The following is a 20582-nucleotide window of genomic DNA, read 5'->3' on the forward strand; positions in this document are numbered from 1 at the left end:
GTGTCACTGGGAATCTGAGCCTGAATGGATTCAGGTTGCCATTAAGCTGCGTGTCCCATCAAGCCTTTGTTCTGCTGAGCAGGGTTGCAGGTGGAAGAGGCTTGCCTGGGATTGCTGCTGCTCTCTTCCCTGGACAAACACAACGCCTGGTGTGAGGCAACAGCCTCGTGTTGCAATCCCCAGAGGGACTCCTTGATACCGGCCTTCCCTGCTGACTCGCATTTAGTGTGGCTTCCCCTGTGTCCTCATTCCTTGCTTGATTCCAAATAAATCTCAGAAATGTCATTTAAAGGCAGGGAACTCGGTGTTGTCACCTTGCTCCAGGACAGTTTTCCCTGTCTGTGCCCACCCTCTGCAGCCAGGTGAGCGTTGAGCAGCAGGTTCTGGGCTGTTCCTGACCTCCTGGGAATACCTGCCTGCCTCTGGTCCCTCCCTCCCTGGTGATGATTTTATAATCAAGGCATAAAGTGAGGGGTGTGGTAATTGCCCTGCGTAGGTGTGGATTCTCACTGCTTCTCCCAGCCCATCCAAGATTCCTCAGTCTGGGAGCAGCATAGGAGAGGAACCAGCCACTGAGGACTCTTAGGAACGGCATGGAGAGCAAATGGAGTGGCTTGGTGCTGATCATTTCTGTGTGCCTGGGCTCCTACCAAGGTAAGGCCAGGCCTGGGGGTAGGTAGGACGTGGAGAGCCCAGAAAACCCTGCTGAATCCCAAAACTATTCCCAGCTTTGGTGTCTAAGCTCCATAACGTACTTCCTCTGGTGTTGGAGTTGGGCAGAGGAGAGCTGGGGAAGGTGACACTGCTGTCTGTGTCACCCACCTGGAGGTGAGAGTTGGAACTTGTGCCCACAAAAGGGGTTTGTTCCCTCCCTTCTCTGGGATTCCCAGCTGGGGCACGGAAGGAGGGAAGCCAGGATCTCTCTGCAGCAGTGGGGGAGAGGAGCTGCTCTCTCTGCTGCCCTTGGCACTGGGGCCTGGCTGCCATTGTGCGAGCTGGGGGGAGCCACTTGGTTGTCACAAGAGAGTGACCATGCTGCCATTTGAAGCTGCCCTTCTCCTGAGGATCCTCCCAGGAGCTGCAGGAGGCAGGAAGCTGCCTCTGCTGTGGCTTGCTGAGCTCTGGGACAGGTGATGGGGTGAAATGTTCCACTCACCTCAGGAGCCCTTTCAGTAAGGGCACTTGGGCGTCTGTGAGCAAATCCTCCTGCAGGCAAACCTCTGCTGCCATCCCTTAGTCATTCCCGGGAAAGAAGCTGGGAAAAGCCTGCTTCTAACCTCGGGTCCTTGCTTGAGGGTAAATCGCTGCTTCCTGGGGAAATCTTCCCTGGAATAAGTGGAGGCCTGCTGCTGCAAGCAAACCCCTGATGTTTTAGAGTGAAGAGCCCTCCTTGCACCCCAGTTACCCCAGGCTTGGTCCATTGGACTCCCCTGACCCGATGTGCCTAAAATTTTGTGGTGCAGCATTTGTGGGTGCGTGACCCAGGGAGGGTGGAACGTGTCCGGGTGCTCCAGCCAGGAACAGGCAGAGCAGGAAAGGTCACCTGTGCTCCATCCCCGGGGTGACACCTGCCCTGGGACCCTGCAAGCCTTGGAGAAGGGTTTGGGAGCTGGGAAGAAGAGAACATTTATGGTTCTTGCTGTAACAGGGGCGTGCGCCAGGCCGGGAATTGGGGCGCTGGGGCCCACGCTGCCACCCCCGGGCTTTACATCACAACCGGCTCGCCAGGCTCGGCCGGCTCGGCCAGGCAGCTCCGAGGCTCCAAGGAATGCCAGCACAGCCCTGCCGGAGCTCTGCTCTCAGGGATCCCCCCCTGAGCAAAGCCCACCCCATCCCCCCGGTCTGGAAGTTGTGGCTGGCCTGAGACCGTAGTGGCATTGGAGCGTCGCCAAAAATTGCCAACATTTGCATCATTGCGTGCCTGGCAGCATGAGGTGGCTTCAGCACGGCTTTGAAACGTGTAGGAGAGCTCACGGGACACCAGTTGCCCCGGTTGCTTGCCCCGTGGCAGTGGTTTCCACCTGGGGAAGCTCCCCCTGCTCTCAGCTCTTGGGTGTTATGATTAGTCCTGATTACTTTCTGGCCCAGCACTGGTTGCCTGACTTTTCAGCTTGAGCAGGGTGAGGAGTTAAGTGCTGAGCTGAGGATCTCTGCGAGCCAGGAAAGTGAGCAGGACCAAACCACCCGTGTCTTTTAGATCATCCCGACCCCAGCACGGGGTCCGGGCTCCAGCACAGCTCTGTGAGAGATGCTGGGGGACCAGCTCAGAAAAAAGCTGTGGGGTTGTTGCCTCCCATCTCCTCGGTTTTGGTGCTGCTCCTAAATGCCTCCGCTGACTTGCCATTCCTGTTCGCCTTGATGCTGGGGCTGAAAAACATAAATATATCCCTCTCAGCTGATGCGGCGAGCGCGGAATCGCGAGGCTGGGAAGGTGTGTGGGAAGCCTGGGAAACCGGGGGGACTCGCCCTGCCCCGGGGCTCGCCTGCCCCAGTGCTGCTGGCAGCCCGATGGGGAAATCGGGGCTGAAACGCCCTCCGAGCTGCGCTTTTGGGGGCAGGCAGGAGCTGTGGGGGGCTTGGGACCCCTGTCCTCACAATTCCCCCAGCCCCGGGGACTCTCCAGGGTGGCCCTGGGCACGCTGGAGTGTCATGGATGAGCTGGAGGCATGCAGGGAAAGCAGCTTTTGGGGAGAAACCTGATAAGGGCAGGGCTGGGTGGAAGGAGCAGTTTCTGCCTTCGGCTTTATTCCTGCTCTGCAAAATCACAGACAGGGGCTGGGGGATAAAAGCTGGATGCTCCCCACCTGGCCCCAAATTCCCGGAGCAGCTCCCGGCCGAAGCAAGGCGGCGAAGGGCTTGGGCTGTGCCCTTGTCCGCATCCTGGGTGGGCAGAGTTCCCGGTGGAAACAAGCACTTGCTCCATCAGGAATGAGTCCTGACACACCAAGGTGACAATTAGAGCGCTGCTCTTGCGCCACGCCACCCCGCGCTGCCGGGGCGGGGAGCTACAATCAGGAGAAAATGCTGTCGTGGGGAGGAAATAACACCAAAAGAACCCCACCAAAAGTGGCGTTGCTCAATCGTTGCCGGGAGCCGTGGCGTGGCTGTCCGTGGCTGCCGTGCGGGGCCGAGCGCCGGCGCCTCGGCTTTGCCCGTTTTGCAAGTTTTATTGCCGCTTTTATAAGCAGCCGCCTCCGCAGCGTGTCAGAAAGTGATGAGAGGATGAGGATGCGCCCCAAATTCCCTTTGCTTCTGACCCTGTGACATCCCGTTGGAAAAGCTGGCAGCCTGGCAAAACCGACCTTATAAAATCATTTTATTAGTGAAACACCCTCCCACTCCCACCACGACTTTGGGAGTTGAGGTGGAATCACCGCAGGAGGGTGAGGAGCATCACTCCTAGCTCACTGCGGTGCAGACAGAGAGGTCAGTTTGGTGTCTTGGGGTGCCTTGAGGGCTGACAGCCGCCTCTCCCCTCCCCTCCCCTCCCACAGCCGGGGCCAGCCCCCTCCACGAGTGTGGCGAGCGGCCGGAGGACTGGTGCCGCGACGTGGCGACCGCGGCCAAGTGCGGGGCTCTGGAGCTCTGCCGGCTCACGGCGTGGGACCGGGCTCTGGGGGTAACCGTGCTGGGAACAGGGAATGCGGGGGGATGCGGGGGACGTGCCCATCTGCCCCAGAATCTCCCAGAGATGGTGGGGGAACCCCAGCCTGCCCACCCCAGCGTCAGCGCGTCTGCAGAGTAAATGGCAAAAGTCAGCTGGGTGCCCCGGGGTGTTCTTGGGGTGGAGGATTGGGGTCTGGGTGCCGTGACAGCATCCCGACGTGTCCCTTCTCTCGCAGCAGAAGGGGATCCCCTGTCACCTGTGCCAGGTGGCAGTCTCCCTGGTGGGCAAGATCCTGCAGGACAACCGCACCGAGGTGGGTGTCAGCAGGGACGGGGAGCGGGGCCGGCGTTCCTCCCCGCCGACACCACTGAGGCCCTGAACGCTCTCTCTGTCACCCAGGAAAAGCTGCGGCTCTTCTTGGATAAGAAATGCCAGTACCTGCCCTTCCAGGACTGGTCCGTCAAGTGCAAGAGGATGGTGGATACTGGCATCCTCGTCCTGGTGCAGCTGGGCAAGCAAGTGCTGGTAATGCAGGGGAAGCCCCGGGCTGGGGGTTTTCCATAGTTTGGGATGGATGTTTTGGGGGCTTGCAGAGCAAAGGATGCTCCTGGAGCCTGGGACAAAGCATCTGAGGGACGGGATGGAGAGGGAAGTGACCCGGGGTGGGTTGATGGAGGAGATGCAGCCTCAAGCCCCCATCCCACCCCTCTGCTCCCGCAGTCAGAGCCGAAGGTGGTGTGTGGGACCATCAAGCTGTGCCAGCGCCGGGACAGACCCACGGGCACCTCCGAGTACCAGCAGCCACCAGCAGCTACCACGGGCCCCACCCAGGACTTTGCTGACCTCATTGCCCCCTTCATGGCCAACGTGCCCCTCCTGCTCCACCCCCAGGACCTGCCCCACGGCGAGGCCCAGGTACTGTGGCACAGGCAAGGATGGTGCTGGGCACGGAATCGTGGAATGGTTTGGGTCGGAGGGGACCTTACAGATCATCTCTTTCCAAAGCCCTGCCACCGACAGGGAACGTGTCCGGGTTGCTCCAAGCCCCATCCAAGCTGGCCCTGGACACTCCCAGGAATGGTGCAGCCACAACCTGTGCCAGTATCCTAATGCTGCTCAGGGATTACAATCCCCTTAAAAGCATCCCCTTAACAACAGCTAGAGAAAGCCCCTAAAATTTCTGCGGAGCTGAGGTGACTTCTGGGCTGGCGGTGTCACCAATTTGGAGGGGATGTTTCAGGGTGCAGAAGGGAACTAGAGAGATGCTGGTCAGAGTGATGCCCCAAATTAAATCCCAGCCCTGCAAATGCTGTTTAGGGGATGGGGGGGGGGATTTTTTTTTTCTTTTGTGGGGTACCAATGCGTCCCTGCCCTTGTAACCCTGCAGGAGACAGAAGAGGTGTGTGGGGACTGCCTGCAGCTGGTGACGGCCGTGCAGCAGGAGCTGGGCACCAACACTGCCTTCACCTGGGAGCTGCTGGGCCACGCCAAACGTGTCTGTGAGACTCTGACACCCGACCTGGCACAGCGGGTGAGGGGCCAGCAGGGAATCACACCAGGGGATGGGCTGGAAGGGGCCTTGAATCTCACTCCACCCTCCTGCCATGGGCAAGGACCCCTTCCACTATGCCAAACCCTGGTCTGGGACACTTCCAGGCTTGGGCTGCCTTCTCCTCTTCGATGGGAGCATCTTTTGCAGATGCCTGCCCGGGGAGGGGTGTGTGCTGATGCTGTGCTTCCCTCCCTCCCGCAGTGCAAGCATTCCCTGGCCGAGTACACAGACACGGCTGCCCAGCTCCTGCGCTATGTGGTAAGAGGCTGAGGGCTCCCTGGGAATGCCAGGGCTGATTGGGAGCCGGCTGGGGGCCTCATCAGCAAATGCTCCCTTTTTTCTTTTAGTTAAACTCACAGTTAACTTTAGTTAAACTGTCTAATATTCCTACAAAATATTGGGTTTTTACCCCCTTCTCTCTGCCTTGCAACTGCTGCAATTATATTTTGTTCTCGTTTTTTCTTGCCATTTTTTGGCCCCTCCACCGGTAGCAGGCGGGGGTAAGTGAAATGCTATGCCCTGATGCGCTGAAATTCCCCTCCCTGGGGCCAAAGCCTGCCTGATTTGGGATGTTCTCTCTCTCCAGGACCCAGTGGGGATGTGTGGCCAGCTGGGACTCTGTGCCTCCACCTCGGCACTGCCCCTCCACACGCAGCTCACAGAGAAGGTGATGCAGGTCCTGAGCACTCTGGGGGTAAGTGGGGACCCCCCTCCCCAGTTCTGCTGCGCTCCTTAAAACACAAACACTGTGAAGGGGGACCCTTATTTTGTGTTTTATTTCCTCGAGCGCCTCCATTTATCCAAGGTGGGGAACGCCTTACGCGGGGGGATGGTGGTGGAATAAGGACCAGGGTGGCTCTGGGGGGGCTCGGCAAGCATCCCACCCCCTTGTCCCCACAGGACAGGGTGGGGAGCACTCCTCTGTGCGACGTGTGCCAGTTCACCGTGAAGACAGTCGAGAGCCTCCTGGAGAACAACGTGACAGAGGTGAGCCCCATGGAGCTGGCACAGGGGGCAGAGGGGCAGCGAGGAGCAGCGAGGAGCCGGGGCTCCCCTCCTGTGCCTTGTGCCGGCAGGAGCAGCTGGTGAACGACATCGAGAAGGTGTGCTACATGCTGCCCCACCGCGTCATCGGGCAGTGCAAGGACTTCGTCGACTCCTACGGCAAAGCCGTGGTGATCATGCTGCTGGAGGCCACCGACCCCGCGGCCGTCTGCAGCATGCTGCGCTGCTGCCCCCGCAGCGGGGACACCCAGCCCGGTGAGCTGGCACCCGGCCCGGGCACGGGGAGCGGGGTGTCCCCTCTGCTGCGTGCTGATGGCCGTGTCCTCCAGGGGCTGAGGCCCTGGAGCGGCTGGCGGTGAGCGCGGGCGCCTTCTGCAACGTGTGCCAGATCGTCATCACCTACTTCGACAACGAGCTGCTCAAGAACGAGACGCTGGAGGAGCTGGGCGAGGTGCTGGAGAAGGGCTGTGCCATGCTGCCCATGCCACTCACCAGCAAGGTGAGATGAGGGGGGCACAGCCCGCTGGGGACACCCCTGATGCCCCCAGTGCCGGGCTCACCCCTCTCTCCCCCTCAGTGCCAGGCGCTCGTGTTGCAGTACGAGCCGGCTGCCGTGCGGCTCTTCGTGCAGATGATGGACCCCACCTTTGTCTGCACTGTAAGTGTGCTCGTCCCTGGGTCACCCTCTGTCCCAGCCTGGCGTGGTCAGAGGCTCCTCATGGAGGATTTCTCCTTCTCCCTCCCACCCTCTTCCTCTGCAATGCAGAAAATCAAAGCCTGTGACTCAGGCAAGGAGGATCTCCTGGGCTCGGCGCCCTGCGCCTGGGGACCGCAGTACTGGTGCAAGAACATGGCCACGGCGGTCGAGTGCAACGTAAGTGTCACTCGCGTCCCCTCCTCCCCTTGGGAGGGACTGGCATCCCTCCCCAGGGCGGTCCTGGCATCCCAGCACCGTTCCTGCCCCGTCCCTCCCGCAGGCTGTGGCACACTGCCGGCGCCACGTGTGGAACTAGGAGCCATCTCCGCAGCTGGCCGGACTTGCTCTGCCGTTTGGTTTGGGATCCCGGCTCCCTTCCCTCGGGACGTGCCTGCACTCACCGGCGGCCATGGCAGGAGCCAACCGGGGAACCCCAGCGGCCTCGGCCACTTCCTCTTCCACTCCCGGGGCTTGGATTTCCAAATCAGGTTAAGGGACTCGTTAATATTTTCAGGACTAGGGATTCAGCCTTGATGTCTCTCAGGGTGACAGCGAAATCCCCAGCCTCTATTCCCACCTCTATCTCCATCCCCAATCCCCTCTCTACCGCTCCATCCCACCCTGAATCACTCGTAAAACCCAGATCCTGCAACGCGGATCTGTCCCCGTGGGCTGGGCTGGGCTCTGCCGCCCAAACGCCGGCCCCTCACTCCTGGCTGGCCACTCCAGCCTCACCTGAACATACAAGGAAAGAGTTTGGGTGCAAGGATTTCCTTCCACACCCCCATCCCTGCTGTGGGGGTCCCGTGCTGACCCAGCCGTGGTGGCGAGGGCAGCGGGGTGCTGGCTCGTCCCTCCCCGCCGTGCCGGGGGATGCCTGCAGTGCCTGGTCCTGGGCGTGCATGGGAGCATCCCATCACAAATAAACTCCTCCCGTGAGCCTGGCTGGTTGTGTCCTTCCTCCTTGTGCTGGGGGCTGCAGGGGGAGTGTGGGCAAACCCGGAGGACATTCCATGCTTCCCCCAAAATCCCAGGTGCAGCAACGCCCAGTGCGGCATCTGGTGAAGATGATGGCTCGAGGGGGGAGTTAAAAGAGGGTCTTCTCTCCCAAAGAAGAGACTTTCACTCCCAAAGAGGTTTGAGCCTGATGGATCGGGGCAGGAAGGACGACAGACAGGTGACCCAAAGCCATAGACAGTGTATTTCTGAGTCCCGTAACAGACCGTGCCCGAAACTCTCCACAAGGTTACTGTGACTGGAAACAAACCCCCGAACAAACAACCCCAAACGCAAGAGAGAAGGGGAAAGAAAAGGGCAACAAAAGACACGCACGAGCACTGCACATCCAGTGACTCTCTCTCTTTTTCGACATCGCAACAAGTTTTGGTAAAGCCAGCGAAATGGAGGAATGTCTTTGGGTTGGGTTTTTTCTTCTTCTTTTTAATTTTTTTTTGGGTCTTTCCTGACTGGAAAGGTGACGTTAATGCCAAAAGGATTCGGTATCTCCCCACGCTTCCCTGGCCATCCCCATGCTCGTGGTCGAGGTGTGACAGCTGCTTGTCCCCAGCCTGTGCCCGGGGATGCTGTGTCAGCACATCATCCGCATCCTCACTGCACCTTCCCCCCCGCCCCCCGACTCATCAGATTCATTCAGCTTCTCTTTTCTTTTCCTTTTTTTTTTTTTTTTTTTTTAGAAAAAAACCTTTTTTTTTTTTCCTTTTTAATAAGAAAAATAAAAAAAATTTAATGGTTTCATGGATAAATGACAGGCGAGTAAAAGCATTCCGGTCCTGAGAGCCCTCTCCCGGGGCCAAGCTCTCCGAGGCTGCCGGAGCGATCCGCACCGGGGTAGCCTGGACTCCTGCGGGGGAAGAGGGGGCCAAGCACCGGCCTCGGGGTGCCCCTGGCCCCCACCACGGCCCCCCTGGTCTGTGCTTCATCCTGGCTTGCCTAGAGGAGCAGCGCCGCTCGTCATAACTCGGTGATCTCCAGAGGGCTCTCCATGATCACCTCCCGCATCTTGTGCAGCGGGGTGGACTTGGCCGACTCGGTGCGGGCGTTGTGGTCGCTGTAGCCCCCGCAGTCGGCGGTCAGAGTCTCCAGCGAGCGGCCCAGCACCTTCTGGTCGTCCTCGGGCAAGCTGTTGAGGTCGGAGGCGAGCAGCGTGCCCGTGCTGCCGTGCACCACGTGGATGCCGTCGGGTCCTTTCAGCTCCACCGGCTGCTTGTGGCGGAAGCGCAGGCTGCCCTGGCTGGGGCTGCGCTCCTCCTCCTCGTCCTCCAGCTCCTTCTGGATCAGCTGCAAGAGGGACACGGAGCAGGGAATCACCACCGTGGCCATCACGGCAGCTCCTGGCTTCCCTGACTCCTGCAGTGCTGGAGTCCAGCCAGAGGGAAGGGCTCTCCTCTTCTGAAGCGCCCTCGGAGTGTGAGATGAACTCCAGCTGGATCCATCCTTGAGTGGATGTCCCAGCTCAGGATCCGGCTGCCAGGTGGGTGCTGTGTCCTGCAGCCGCCCCCAGAGTGGCCAAGTTTGAGCCCAGGTTGGAATTTGGGGTTGTATGAGGGTGGAAGATGAAGGAAGGCTGGAGGGGAATAAAGGCATGGATGGATGGAGGGCAGAAGGGCTGAAAGGCATCTCCCATCTCACTGCTCTCCTCTGCTCTCTTTGCCCCTCGTTTTTGCACCCCCATGAAGGGTAGAAGACCACAGGAGGAATTGCTTCTCCCCATACCAGCCCTTCTGAAACAACACCCTCCATCCCCACATTTTTTGCCTCGAAAACCTGTGTTTTTGATGCAAAAAAACAGAGAAGCAGAAGGAGGGGAAGACGATCCCCCAGAGCTCTGGCCAGCCGATGGACAGAGGCCATTCTGCAAAGATGAGCATCCTCCCCTGGGGTCAGAACGACCAAGGGAGAAGGTGCTGATCAGAGGAGTCACTGTGGGCAACCAGCAGCCCGAAAAACCAGCAGTGGGAACCAGTGAAAAACCAATACCTGGCTTGTTTTGACCAAGCAGAGAGTTGGGGGACCACTGGGTGACAGGGACCACGGCCACAGGGAGTGACCACAGGCTGTGGGGCCGGGAAGACACACTGCATCCCAGAGGGCACGGCAAGCATCTCCCCACGCCCCCGCACACCCCTCTACCTCCGAGACCGAGGAGCGGTCCCCCTGACTGGCGGTGGCCTTATGCACCATCCGCTGGGCAAAGAGCTTTTTCAGGCGCATGTAATCGTCCAGCACCACCTTCAGGAGAGTGCCCTGGGTGGAGGGGGAGAGACTGCGGGTTATCCAGGGGAGATGGTTCAGGCAGAGGGAGGCCAGCCTCGTCCCAGCATGATGATTTCGGAGCTGTGAACCTGGAAGAGAAGGCTCCTGGGTGCGGGACGCCCGCCCTCAGCGCTCACCTTGATGGGTCCCTCCCGCATGATCTGCCCCAGCTTGGCGATGTTGTCGTACTCCTGGATGGCTGCCCGCAGGTAGCGGTCATCCTCGGGCTTGGCAGCCGAGGGCTCTCTCCCGAAGGTGCCCTGCGGGAGGAGGAGAGAGCGGCTCAGGAGCTGCTGCTGATGGCGGCAGGAGCGGGGACACGGTGTCCCGGTGGTGGCCGTGTCTCACGTGGGTGCGGGCAGGGCTGTTCCAGAGGTCGGTGATCTCGCTCAGGTTCTCGGGCAGGTCGTCCTCGTGCTCTGCCTGCGCTGCCAGCTCCATGTTCCTGCAGAAGGGGTCCAGCCACACCGGGTTGGCCCTGCCCGGGGGGAGGAACAGCCATCAGGGCAGGTCAAGGAGCGGCGTTATCCCTGATCCCATCCAGAGCCTGGATGCTGAGGTTGCACTGCCTCCTCCTGCCCTGTGCAGGTATGAATTTGGCTGCTCTGGATACAGATGTGGGTCAAACCCCGCCCATTAACTCTGCTCACCCCAAACCTGGCCAGGATCGGCAGAGATGAAGAAAGAATAAACATTTTTTTAGCTTAGAAAGCTCTCAGAGCAAGCGCGTGTCCCAGGATCAGTAACAATCCATGCAGAGCAGAGCAGAGGCATCATGTCTCCACCTCTTGGCTCCAAAACACAGGCATCCCTCTGTCGGGAGCAGCCTCCAACCCCAGGAGGTGGCACTCACCCATCAAAGGAGTACTTGTTGGTGTTTGGCATGTCCATGATGTCCATGAAGCCTCTGTTCCCTGCAAAAGGCAGGGATGAGAGTTACAGGGCGGCAGGTTGGTGAGATTGGGTGACACTCAGGGATAAAGAGCAACCCAAAAGTCACTGAGAAACTGAGCCTGATGCTGAGAAAAGCCTCCCACCATCACACCTCTGTGGGCAGGATCACTTCTGATACACACCCCACGACATCCCCCATGTCTCCCTGTGACCCCTCTTTGTGCTCCCCATGCAGCTGGGACACCCCAAACCCTGCTCACCAGTGGAGCCAGCCACGATGGCTTTCAACTTCCTTTTGTGCCTGCAAAAGCAACACAGCCAGTCAGGGAAGAAAATAAGGAAGATGCTGGAAAGGAGAAGGACACACAGATTTGCAGTAACCCTTCACACATTAAATAATAAATACTAAATCAGGCTGAGGAGCTTGGAGGGGAGAGGTACCGTTGCTATTAAAACCATGCATTTTGGGGGAAGAGGAGCTGGGAAGCTGATGCCCTCTTTTGCTTGCTGGCATTTCCAGGCCATGCTGGTCCCCCTGGTGTCAGGGGACATTTGCAGGGGCTGGGAGTTACTCACACTGTCCGGTAGTACCAGTTCATGAGGATGAAGAGCATGGCAGCCAGGAAGAGCAGGACGGCCAGCACTATGATTGCCATCTAGGAGAGAGGGGCACGGGGGAACCTCTGGCATGCGGCCAGGACCCACTGGTGGCCACATGCCCGAAGCTGTACATCTCTCCAGGCACTGAGCAGTCCCCATGGGAAGGACAGCAGCAGCTCCAGCCCCAGCTGGACCCTCACCTGCAGAGCCGAGAGGTCGTCCGGTGCCCGGGCAGTGATGGCCGGCTGCACGTCCAGCACGTTGTAGTTCCTGAAGAGATTCCTCAGCTGCTCCTTGTTCTCGTCTATCATCTGAATAACCCTGGGAAGAGAAGGGTTGCTTGGGCACCTGGACACATCCATAAGGGTCCCCAGGGAGGCAGGCTGGGTGGCTGGGTGGGGGGCCAGGGGGCGTACCGCTCCACGTCCAGGATGCGGTTGGTCTCCCTGTTCACCACGTGGATCAGCAGCTCCGTCTGGGCAAAGTTCACCCGGCCTTTCTTGTCAACGTGGAACTGGGGACAGACAGCAAGGTCTGCAGTGTGGGAGAGGAGTCTCCTCCTGAGCATGAGTCTCCTCCTTGAGGCATGAGACCTCTTGAGTGGCAAGAGACCCTCAGGCATCAATCTGGACCCCTTCAGTTCCCCCTAACCTGGGGCATATCCATCACCTTCAGAGCCCAGGGATGTCTGTGGTTATCCAGGCAGGGCTCCCTCAAAGGAGACCTCCCAAGCAGCACGTGGAAGGTTATCCACCCCTCAAAGCAGCCTCCACGGCGGATGGTTACCTGCACGTCATCCGTGTTGACGATGGCGCCCGTGATGTTGGAGAGCAGGCTGATGAACTCCTCCTCGAACTGCCTGACCTTGTCAGGGATCTCGTTGATGATGATTTTGACCCGCTGGTCATCCCTCAGGATGTAAATCCCCACGATGGCCGTGTCGTTGTGGCCCACCAGGTCGGAGGCCATGATGTCCACCACAAAGTAGCCGGGGTTGTAGGCCGTGAAGAGGTCAAAGGTTCTCAGGATGCCATCGAGGGTTCCTGTGGAACGGATGGTCACAGGCCCAGGGCTAGTGACCCTGGCCATGGGGACGCCTTTGGCCACAGGGATGTCTCTGCCCAAGGCACCCACCGATGTTGAAGATGTTGGCCACCTCCTCGGAGTCATTGGAGTGCTGCTTGATGTAGCGGATGCCCAGGATGTTGTACAGGACCAGGCTGTTATTGCCCACATCGGCGTCCACTGCCAGCACCTTGATCAGCTCCGAGCCCACCTTGGCATCCGTGGCGACCCCTTTGAGGGAGAGATGGGAAAGGGACCTGGGGCCAGGCTGGCTCTCACTGCCCCATTTTCCTGCTGGATTTTCCTGGAAGTCTCTCTGGCTCCTGGTGCCCCCCCAGCCCCTGGCACCTCTTACCCGCCGTGTACTCCGACTTGGTGAACTGGGGGGACTGGTCATTGATGTCGTCCAGGAAGATCCGCACCTCCTGAAGGGTCAGGTCCTCGCTGAGGTCCCAGAACTGGGCTCTTCCCGCCCGCTGGCCCCGGGGAGGAGCCCAGTTCCTCTGGCTGGATGCTTTGACAATGATGGAGTGGTACGGCTCCTTCTCCCGGTCCAGGTCTCGCAGGACCTTCAGCTTCCCTTCTCGGCTCAGCTGGAAGTTGCTCTCCTGGTTCCCAGCTGGGTGCAGAAAGGCATCCCCAGTCAGTCCTCTTTGGGCTTGGCACTTCCAAAATGCCAAGCAGGGCAGAGGGGCAGCAAGGAGAGGACGGGAATCCTGGGTGAGGGGTGGGTGGGGGGACACAGAGCTGCCATCTCCACACCCATGGGTGGGGGACACAGAGCTGCCACCTCCACACCCATGGATGGGGGACACAGAGCTGCCATTTCCATACCCACAGGTGGGGGACACAGAGCTGCCACCTCCACACCCACCTGCTATGAAGTAGTAGACGATGGCGTTGGAGCCCTCGTCCGCATCCACTGCACCGGTGACGTTCCCCACCACGGTGCCTGGCCGTGAGTGCTCGGGGACAGAGAGTGCCTGGTACTGGGGACTATCCCTCTGCCAGAGAGACCCCAGGGAAAGGAATGCTGTGAGCACTGGGGCTGCTTCAAATAAAAGCAGACAAATCCCACGGTGCTCCCTGCCACAGTGATGCCCAGGTGTGCGCGCTCCATCACACGTGCTCGCTGGCATCCCCATCCCTGCATCCCTGCATCCCCTGCATCCCTGCATCCCCTGCATCCCACCCCCTTCACCCTGGTGCCTTACAGGCGGCCTGAGGAAGATGGGTTCGTTGTCATCGATGTCATCCAGTGCTACCTGGAGGGGCTGCATGGTCTCGTAGGGTGGCTGGCCCTGGTCGCAGGCCACGATGATCAGCTGGGGAGAGAGGCAAAAGGGCTGTGCTGGGCAAAACCACACGGGCTGGGAGACATCATTGAGGCAGGGACGGAGAGGACAGCTGGATAGTGGAGGATTTTGGGGGGATTTAACAGGGAATTGGGTGGCGCCCCACTAGGATGCAATCCTGCTATGACACTTGATAACCCCCCAGCTCCTCCTAAGGTGTGACATCTCCACCAGCTGTGCCAGCTGATGCCATCCCCACCACATTCCTCACATCCCAGCAGCCCCTGGGGTGCCTGGCTCACGTTGTACACTGCCTGCTTCTCCCGGTCCAGCCTCATGGCCGTCTGGATCAGCCCGCTGACGGAGTCGATGCTGAAATATTCCCAGTCCTTGTTCCCCGCCCCGGTTTTCAGCAGGTTGTAGAGCACCACTCCGTTGAGACCCTCGTCTTTGTCCGTGGCATACACCTCGTAGACGTTGGACCGCAGGGGGATCTCCTGCTTGCACACACACAGCCCTTCAGCCTGGGCACTGCACACCAGCCCCCTGCTCCCCCTGCCCCTCCAGACCCTCTTGGTCCAGAATCCCTTGGGTTTGGAGGTCAGCAAGCTCCCACTACCCAAAATCCAACAGGGGGCCGTGATTCCCTCTGGCCTGGTGGGTGGGAACTGGCTGAGACAGTGTCTGGGTGGCTGGGGACGGGCTGAGACATGCACTGGGGACCAGCTGAGTCAAGCCTGGCTTCCCAGAAAGGAGAAACATCCTAAATGTCAGCATTTCCAGCCCGTGTTTATAAACACACTCCGCACGCACTGACTGTTTACTAATCCTGAGTGCTGCTGAGGTTTCTGTTCCCCAAATCTGCCCCATCACCCCTTGCATGTATGGAGAGAGGCTGTTTCTGTTTTTTCCCCCATGACCCAAACCTCCTTGCCAAATGCTAAACCAAGCTCCTGTTGCACGCCCAGTGGGGATGGAGTTTGGATTTTGCTGTTCTGTCCTGAACACACCCTGAACACGCCATGACCGTGCTCCCTGCCGGGGAATTTACCTCCTTGATGTGCAGGATGGTGCCGTTGGGCGGGCGGACGAAGACGGGGCGGTTGTCGTTGATGTCGATGACCTCGACGTGCAGCAGGGTGGTCCCCCAGAGAGGGGGATGGCCCTTGTCCGTGGCCACCACAGTCAGGTTGAACCTCTCGTAGGACTGCAGGCGCCGCCGGGATGTGACGAGCCCGGAGTCTTTATTGATCTTGAAAGCCTCTGGGGACAGAAAAAGCCCCGCATCTCCCACTCAGGAGGACACTTTGCACCAGATAAACTATGGCTAGAAATGTGAAGTGCACAGTGGGCCAGGAGTGTGGGTGGTCTCAGGGCTTTCAGAGCATCCCAGCCCATTGCCACATCCTTGTCTCTGTGACCTACCCTCTGGAAAGCCCTGTCTGTATTTCACTCCTGCCCAGGCTGGAAGAGTGGAGCTTTTGCCCAATTTCTGCAATTTCTCAGTGTGCAGATATACTGGATTTCAGGCACTATCACTATCCACCCACTCTCCTTGCTCTTCACCTAAAGCAGGCAGTGAATTTGCTCCAAGACACACTGGTGTACATAGAAAGTCCTGCTGGGGTGGGGAAGACAAGAGGCTTCCACCAAGGCTGGGCTGCAGGATGAAGGCAGGCAAAGCCCTAACATCCCACACCGTGAGGAACTGGAAACTGCAGAACAATGGGGAAAGCTCCACGCTTTCTGTATTGCTCCCAGGAGTCCAAACCAACCACAGAGTATAGGTGCCTATGACTGCTTCCTCCTCATAACCCTCCTCCCTCGGGAAGAGCCCCCAGCACCCACCAGCTCCAGGACCCTCGATGCTGTAGGTCACCACGCCGTTGTCCCCTTCGTCCAGGTCGGTGGCACTCATGGTGATCACTGATGTCCCTGCCGGCTCATTCTCGTAGACACTGGTGCTGAACTGGCTCTTGCTGAACTGGGGCCTGACATCGTTGATGTCCAGGACTGTGATGAGGACCTTTGACAAAGCACAGCCAGCTGGGTGATGTGAGGCTGGGCAAGGCTGGGCAGCCCCTGGGGCCATACCCCTGCTGTGACCTGCAGCTCTGCTGCTGGAGAGAGGTGCCCTTCCTGCTATTTGTTTGACTCCACCAGCTGAATTCCTGCCTCCAACAATGGGGGCCGCCGTGGCTGGGGCACCCATTCCTGCCACAGCGCTTGCAGACAATAGTGTCACCCTGCCCCGCCCCTCCTGCCGACGTGCTGTCCCCACGGCACAAAGTGCCCTGCACCATCCACCCCACAGCTCCGGGCGTCATCCACTCTTCCTTCTGCCTAATTCCCGCCCTCTCCAGCCACTGGGAAGGGAAGGTGGAACTTTAACACCCACCTTTTTGCTGGTGATGGGAGGAGGAGGAGGAGAGCCCTACCTGCACAGAGTTCTCCCGACGGTTACTGGAGACATCCCCAGGGTTGTCCCTGGCCACGGCTGTCAGTGTGTAGTGATCCTTCTTTTCCCGGTCCAGGGCTGACAGGATGTAGATGTCACCCTGCAGCACACAGAGACCTTCAGGTGGACCTCGTCTGGCAGAGCTGGTACTCAAGAAGGGGCAGAAGGTGAGGTGTGGGAGCAAGGCACAAGCTGGGACCATTTCAGCCTCCCCTCCCTCTCTCTGCTCTGTTCCAGCCTCGGTTGGCTCCTTACCGTGTTGGGATTTATCCCAAACTTGCCCTCTCCATCGCCCAGGCTGTACTGGATGAGAGCAAACTGCCCGGAATCTGCGTCGGTGGCCGTGACGCTCAGGATGACCGTGCCCAATGGCACGTCCTCAAACACGGCTTTCTGCAACAGAGCGAGGGGGCAGGACTGGCTCAGCCCGTGCTGTTCCAGAGGGCAGTAATCGAGGGCACAGGTGGCACCCAGGACTGGGCACAGGTGGCACCCAGGACTGGGCACTGCCACGCTCCCAACAAGGTGCTGGCACAAAGCGCGTGGCAAGCTTGACCATCTTCTCCAAACGGTTCAAGCACAGGCAGAGGGAAGAGAAGGTGTCCCTGGAGAACCCCCAGGCAGTGCCCAGCCCCACACACAGAGTTTAACCGCCCAGCTCACCTGGTAGGACGGCTGGCTGAAGACAGGGTTGTTGTCATTGATGTCCACGATCTGGAGGTACACGGGGATCTCCGCGGATCTGCGGGGAGAGCCGTTGTCGGAGGCGCGGACGGTGAAGTTCAGCCACTGCACCTCCTCGTAGTCCACTGTCCTGTTGGCCACAACCTTCCCTAGAGGATGGCAGAGCCTGAAATGAGAAACCTGACCCAGGCCACGGACCTGCCCCAGATCCCCACATCCCCAGACCACCAACCTGCCGAATGGTCTTCCAGACAGGCATAACCTTCCGGAGAGAGGTTCAGCAGCTCGTAGGTGATCTGCCCATTGGCGCCTTTGTCTGGGTCCACTGCTGAGATGGAGATGAGCGTGGTGCCCTGTGTGGCTCCCTCCAGGATCCTCTCGGTGAAATAGGTGACTCCAAAGGGGCGGAAGCGGGGCGTGTTGTCGTTGACATCCAAGACGTTGATTGTCAGCTTGGCTGTGGCCATGGTGGAGACCAGAGGAGGAGAAAGGAAAAGGAGAACAAGTGAGAAAGAGAAGGGAAGGAAGGTTGGGAGGAAGAAGGGTTTTAAAGCTAAAGTGTGGAAGTCCAGGAGAGCCAGCTGGTGCTGGTTCATCAAGAACAATTGCAATGTGCCCCAAAGCCACTATGCCCTGAGCATGCCATGGGTGTCCCTACGCTGCAGTGGGACACCTGCTCCTGATCCTTGTGTGCCTTCTCACACACGAGCCTGAATTTACCCACAGTGGGGTGGCAAGATATGGCAGGAATGGTAAGGAAGCAATGAGTGCCTCCCAGGGCAATGCTATGGGCACACATATTCCTTTCCATACCCACTCTGCAGCCCTGGGATGTCTGGGACATTCTCTAAAGGAGTCCTCAGGGGAGAACCTGAACCTGGTTCAGGGAGCTGGTACAGGACTGTCCCCATTGGCAATGTTGCTGGTCAGGATGGAGAGGAAGGTGGGAGAGCTGCTGATCACCCAGAAGCTGCACTGGTGCCTGGGAAGGGCTGTGCCAATCCCTGTCCCCACACTGCCAGGGGACAACCCTTACCGTTGGGCACGCTGACCGAGCGGTCCATGACCTCGCTGGCGTTGTCATGGACAGAGATGGTGACCTCGTAGGTGGCCACTAGTTCACGGTTGAGGGGAGTCTTGATCTTCACAGCTCCTGGGAAACCCAAAAAGATGGATGTCACAGGCTGTGCCTGTGCCCCCTCCTGGGCAGGGAGGTGTGTACCAGCCGACTGCTCTGCTTATTCTCCAGAGGGTGAATGAGGAAAACACTCGAGAGCTACAGGAGGAGAGAACTGCCCTCCCCCACGTCCTTCCTACCTGCCTGTTCCACGTGGCCTCAGGTGGTTCCGATTGTGCATCCAAGAGGAGTTTGGGAGCAGCTGCTGCTGCTCCCCTGCACAACCATATCCACCTGAGCTGAGCATCTTTAACAACCTTGTCCTGTATCTTTTCCAACAAGGGCACTTTCCTGGATCAGCATTGTGCTTCCAAAAGAGGCTTGGGGAGCTCCTGGCCCTCCTTCCCCAAAGAAGCCCACCACCTGCCCTGGAGCCTTGCTCCCCCAGTGAGGGTGCTTGGGTCCAGTCTGCCAAGGCTGAGCAGCCCCTGGCCCACAACGGAGGCCATGTCTGCCAGTGGAGATGGGTGAGATGGAGGGAGGCCATGAGTGCCACGGACACAGAAATGAGCACAGACACAGAGACAAACCTGTCAGGCTGAGAGCTGGGAAAGAAAGCAAAGTTAAGTCAGCCAGACAGGGAAGAGAAGACAGGGCAGGGTGAGACAGGGCAGCTGGAGGACAGCAGGGAGGCAGGACAGGAGCATCACCTCCCTGTACCTACCTCGAGGCAGAGAAGAAGAAGAAGCAGAAACGAGGAGAGGGGTCCACACTGCCCGCTCCGCCCTTCCTGCTCTCCTACCTGTCCTAAAATCCACCGTGAACGCTCCTTGCTGTTCGGGCACCAGCGCGTCCGTGTCATCGCGGGCCACGATGCCCAGCAGGTAGTACTCCAGGCGAGGGTGGAGGTCCCTGTCGATGGCGGTCACCTCGGCCACCACGGTGCCGGGGGGCGCCGACTCGGGGACGCTGACGGTCTGGATGGGGTTGACGAACTCGGGCCGGCAGTCGTTGACGTCGTCGATGACGATGCTGACGGTGGCCGTGCCCGAGAGCGCCGGCGTGCCCTGGTCCACGGCCACCACGGCCAGCCGGTAGGCATCGCGCTCCTCCCGGTCGATGGTGATGTTGGCCACGCGGATCACGCCCGTGGCGGCGTCGATCAGGAACCTGTCCTGGCCACCACCCTCGATGCGGTAGTCCAGCTGTTGGTTGAGGCCACTGTCAGCGTCCGTGGCTGTCACCTGGAGGACGGAGAAGCCTGGAAAGGTGGGACACAGCCCTCTCAAGCGAGGGTTGGAGGGCAGCAGTAACAAGCCCTTGGTCCCAAGGCAAATGCCATCAAGGAACAGGGGCTGCCTCAATTCCCAGATTTTCCCTTTGACCCCATCCCGGTCAACTGTGTGACTAGCAGCTGGATCTTCCCAATCCCGAGGAGGTCACCCCATTTCCCACCCCCACATCCGGTCCTGACCTGGAGGGCTGTTCTCCAGCAGCCGTGCCGTGATGGATGCCGGCTGGAAGACAGGCCGGTTGTCATTGTCATCCAGGATGGTCACGGCCAGGCTGGCAGTGCTGTTCAGCCCCCCCACATCACGAGCCACCAGCGTGAATTCCAGGTGAGGGTCCAGCAAAGCCTCTCGGTCGATCACACCACCGGGCTTCACCGAAACCACACCTGGAGAAGGGGAAAAGCCTGGTGGCAGGCCACAGGGGCACCTGGTGGCCCTGGGCTAGGGACAGACCCGCTGAGCCGCCCCACCTGTCTTGCTGTTGATGACAAAGAGGTCCGGAGATGCCTTCAGGAGCTCGTAGGTCACCACAGCATTGCTGCCCTGGTCAGCATCCAGAGCTAGGATGGGTGCATTGAGCATGGTGACCGGAGTCCCTGGATGAGATGACAAAAGCATTAGGGAGGCTGGAAGTCCCCCACAGGGCCCCCCGTCCCCCTCCCACCCCGGTGACACATGAGGGACAGCAATGAATGGATGGAGGAGGTGACAGAGCCGGGCCTCGTGGGGCTATGAGGCACTTGGGGGTGGCTGTTGCAGCCTTGCAGACCAACTCGTGAGGCCCAGGAGAGGTGGTGGGACATCCAGCTAAAAGCAAACAGACAGACACATCCATCAGAGGGGTGGCACCAACACCCTGCCACCGAGGGTGCCAACTGGAGGCACCCAAACCCTTTGCCTGAGATGTTGTGGGACAGGATACCTGAGGTCTTGGAGCAGGGAGCAGTTTACATGGCAGGAAGGCAAAACAAAACAGTAAGAATAGTGTTTCTAGCTCTTTGTCTGGGAAGTGTCTATCTGGACAGGCTGGACTCTTTTAAAAA

At 59.3% G+C, this 20582-nt stretch overlaps 2 protein-coding genes across 7 annotated transcripts in view; one reads left to right on the forward strand and one right to left on the reverse strand.

The window, feature by feature from the left end:
- Nucleotides 1-64: 64 nt before the first annotated feature.
- LOC106857310 (prosaposin-like) lies at nt 65-8039 on the forward strand. 6 transcript variants are annotated; one of them, XM_088168708.1, is made up of 14 exons: nt 65-654; nt 3495-3619; nt 3843-3920; nt 4007-4132; nt 4328-4522; nt 4995-5138; nt 5361-5417; nt 5746-5853; nt 6060-6146; nt 6236-6419; nt 6494-6663; nt 6742-6822; nt 6931-7038; nt 7142-7313. In XM_088168708.1, exons 1-14 carry the CDS (start codon nt 594-596, stop codon nt 7175-7177), a joined length of 1560 nt encoding a protein of 519 aa, XP_088024834.1. In that variant the 5' UTR covers nt 65-593; the 3' UTR covers nt 7178-7313. The 6 variants fall into 6 exon arrangements, with proteins under 6 accessions (XP_088024834.1, XP_088024830.1, XP_088024832.1 ...); XM_088168704.1 differs by having other exon boundaries at nt 65-4132; nt 6931-8039; XM_088168706.1 differs by having other exon boundaries at nt 65-4132; nt 4995-5417.
- CDH23 (cadherin related 23) overlaps nt 8040-20582 on the reverse strand; it is a 176266-nt gene continuing 163723 nt past the window's right edge. The window contains exons 45-69 of the mRNA XM_014883277.2: nt 20010-20135; nt 19722-19925; nt 19050-19508; nt 18167-18283; nt 17363-17587; nt 17110-17279; nt 16702-16839; nt 16427-16546; nt 15837-16014; nt 15040-15251; nt 14291-14485; nt 13908-14018; nt 13568-13697; nt 13049-13312; nt 12763-12924; nt 12415-12671; nt 12045-12142; nt 11829-11949; nt 11605-11684; nt 11289-11329; nt 10988-11048; nt 10483-10612; nt 10272-10394; nt 10012-10125; nt 8040-9159 (exon numbers count right to left, since the gene is read on the reverse strand). Of these exons, the coding sequence (XP_014738763.2) occupies nt 8833-9159; nt 10012-10125; nt 10272-10394; nt 10483-10612; nt 10988-11048; nt 11289-11329; nt 11605-11684; nt 11829-11949; nt 12045-12142; nt 12415-12671; nt 12763-12924; nt 13049-13312; nt 13568-13697; nt 13908-14018; nt 14291-14485; nt 15040-15251; nt 15837-16014; nt 16427-16546; nt 16702-16839; nt 17110-17279; nt 17363-17587; nt 18167-18283; nt 19050-19508; nt 19722-19925; nt 20010-20135 (4163 nt within the window). The 3' untranslated portion in view covers nt 8040-8832. The remainder of the gene's footprint in view (nt 9160-10011; nt 10126-10271; nt 10395-10482; nt 10613-10987; nt 11049-11288; nt 11330-11604; nt 11685-11828; nt 11950-12044; nt 12143-12414; nt 12672-12762; nt 12925-13048; nt 13313-13567; nt 13698-13907; nt 14019-14290; nt 14486-15039; nt 15252-15836; nt 16015-16426; nt 16547-16701; nt 16840-17109; nt 17280-17362; nt 17588-18166; nt 18284-19049; nt 19509-19721; nt 19926-20009; nt 20136-20582) is intronic.

This window comes from Sturnus vulgaris, chromosome 8 (assembly GCF_052056855.1).
Source record: "Sturnus vulgaris isolate bStuVul1 chromosome 8, bStuVul1.hap1, whole genome shotgun sequence".
Lineage (NCBI taxonomy): Eukaryota > Metazoa > Chordata > Aves > Passeriformes > Sturnidae > Sturnus > Sturnus vulgaris.

Bases quoted from the DNA above. Each gene is read 5' to 3' on its own strand.
- LOC106857310 (XM_088168703.1), top strand. From the start codon at position 3,746: ATGGCAAAAGTCAGCTGGGTGCCCCGGGGTGTTCTTGGGGTGGAGGAT. The intron at 4,133-4,327 runs GTAATGCAGGGG...CTGCTCCCGCAG, and splicing joins AGCTGGGCAAGCAAGTGCTG to TCAGAGCCGAAGGTGGTGTG. The intron at 6,664-6,741 runs GTGAGATGAGGG...TCTCCCCCTCAG, and splicing joins CCATGCCACTCACCAGCAAG to TGCCAGGCGCTCGTGTTGCA.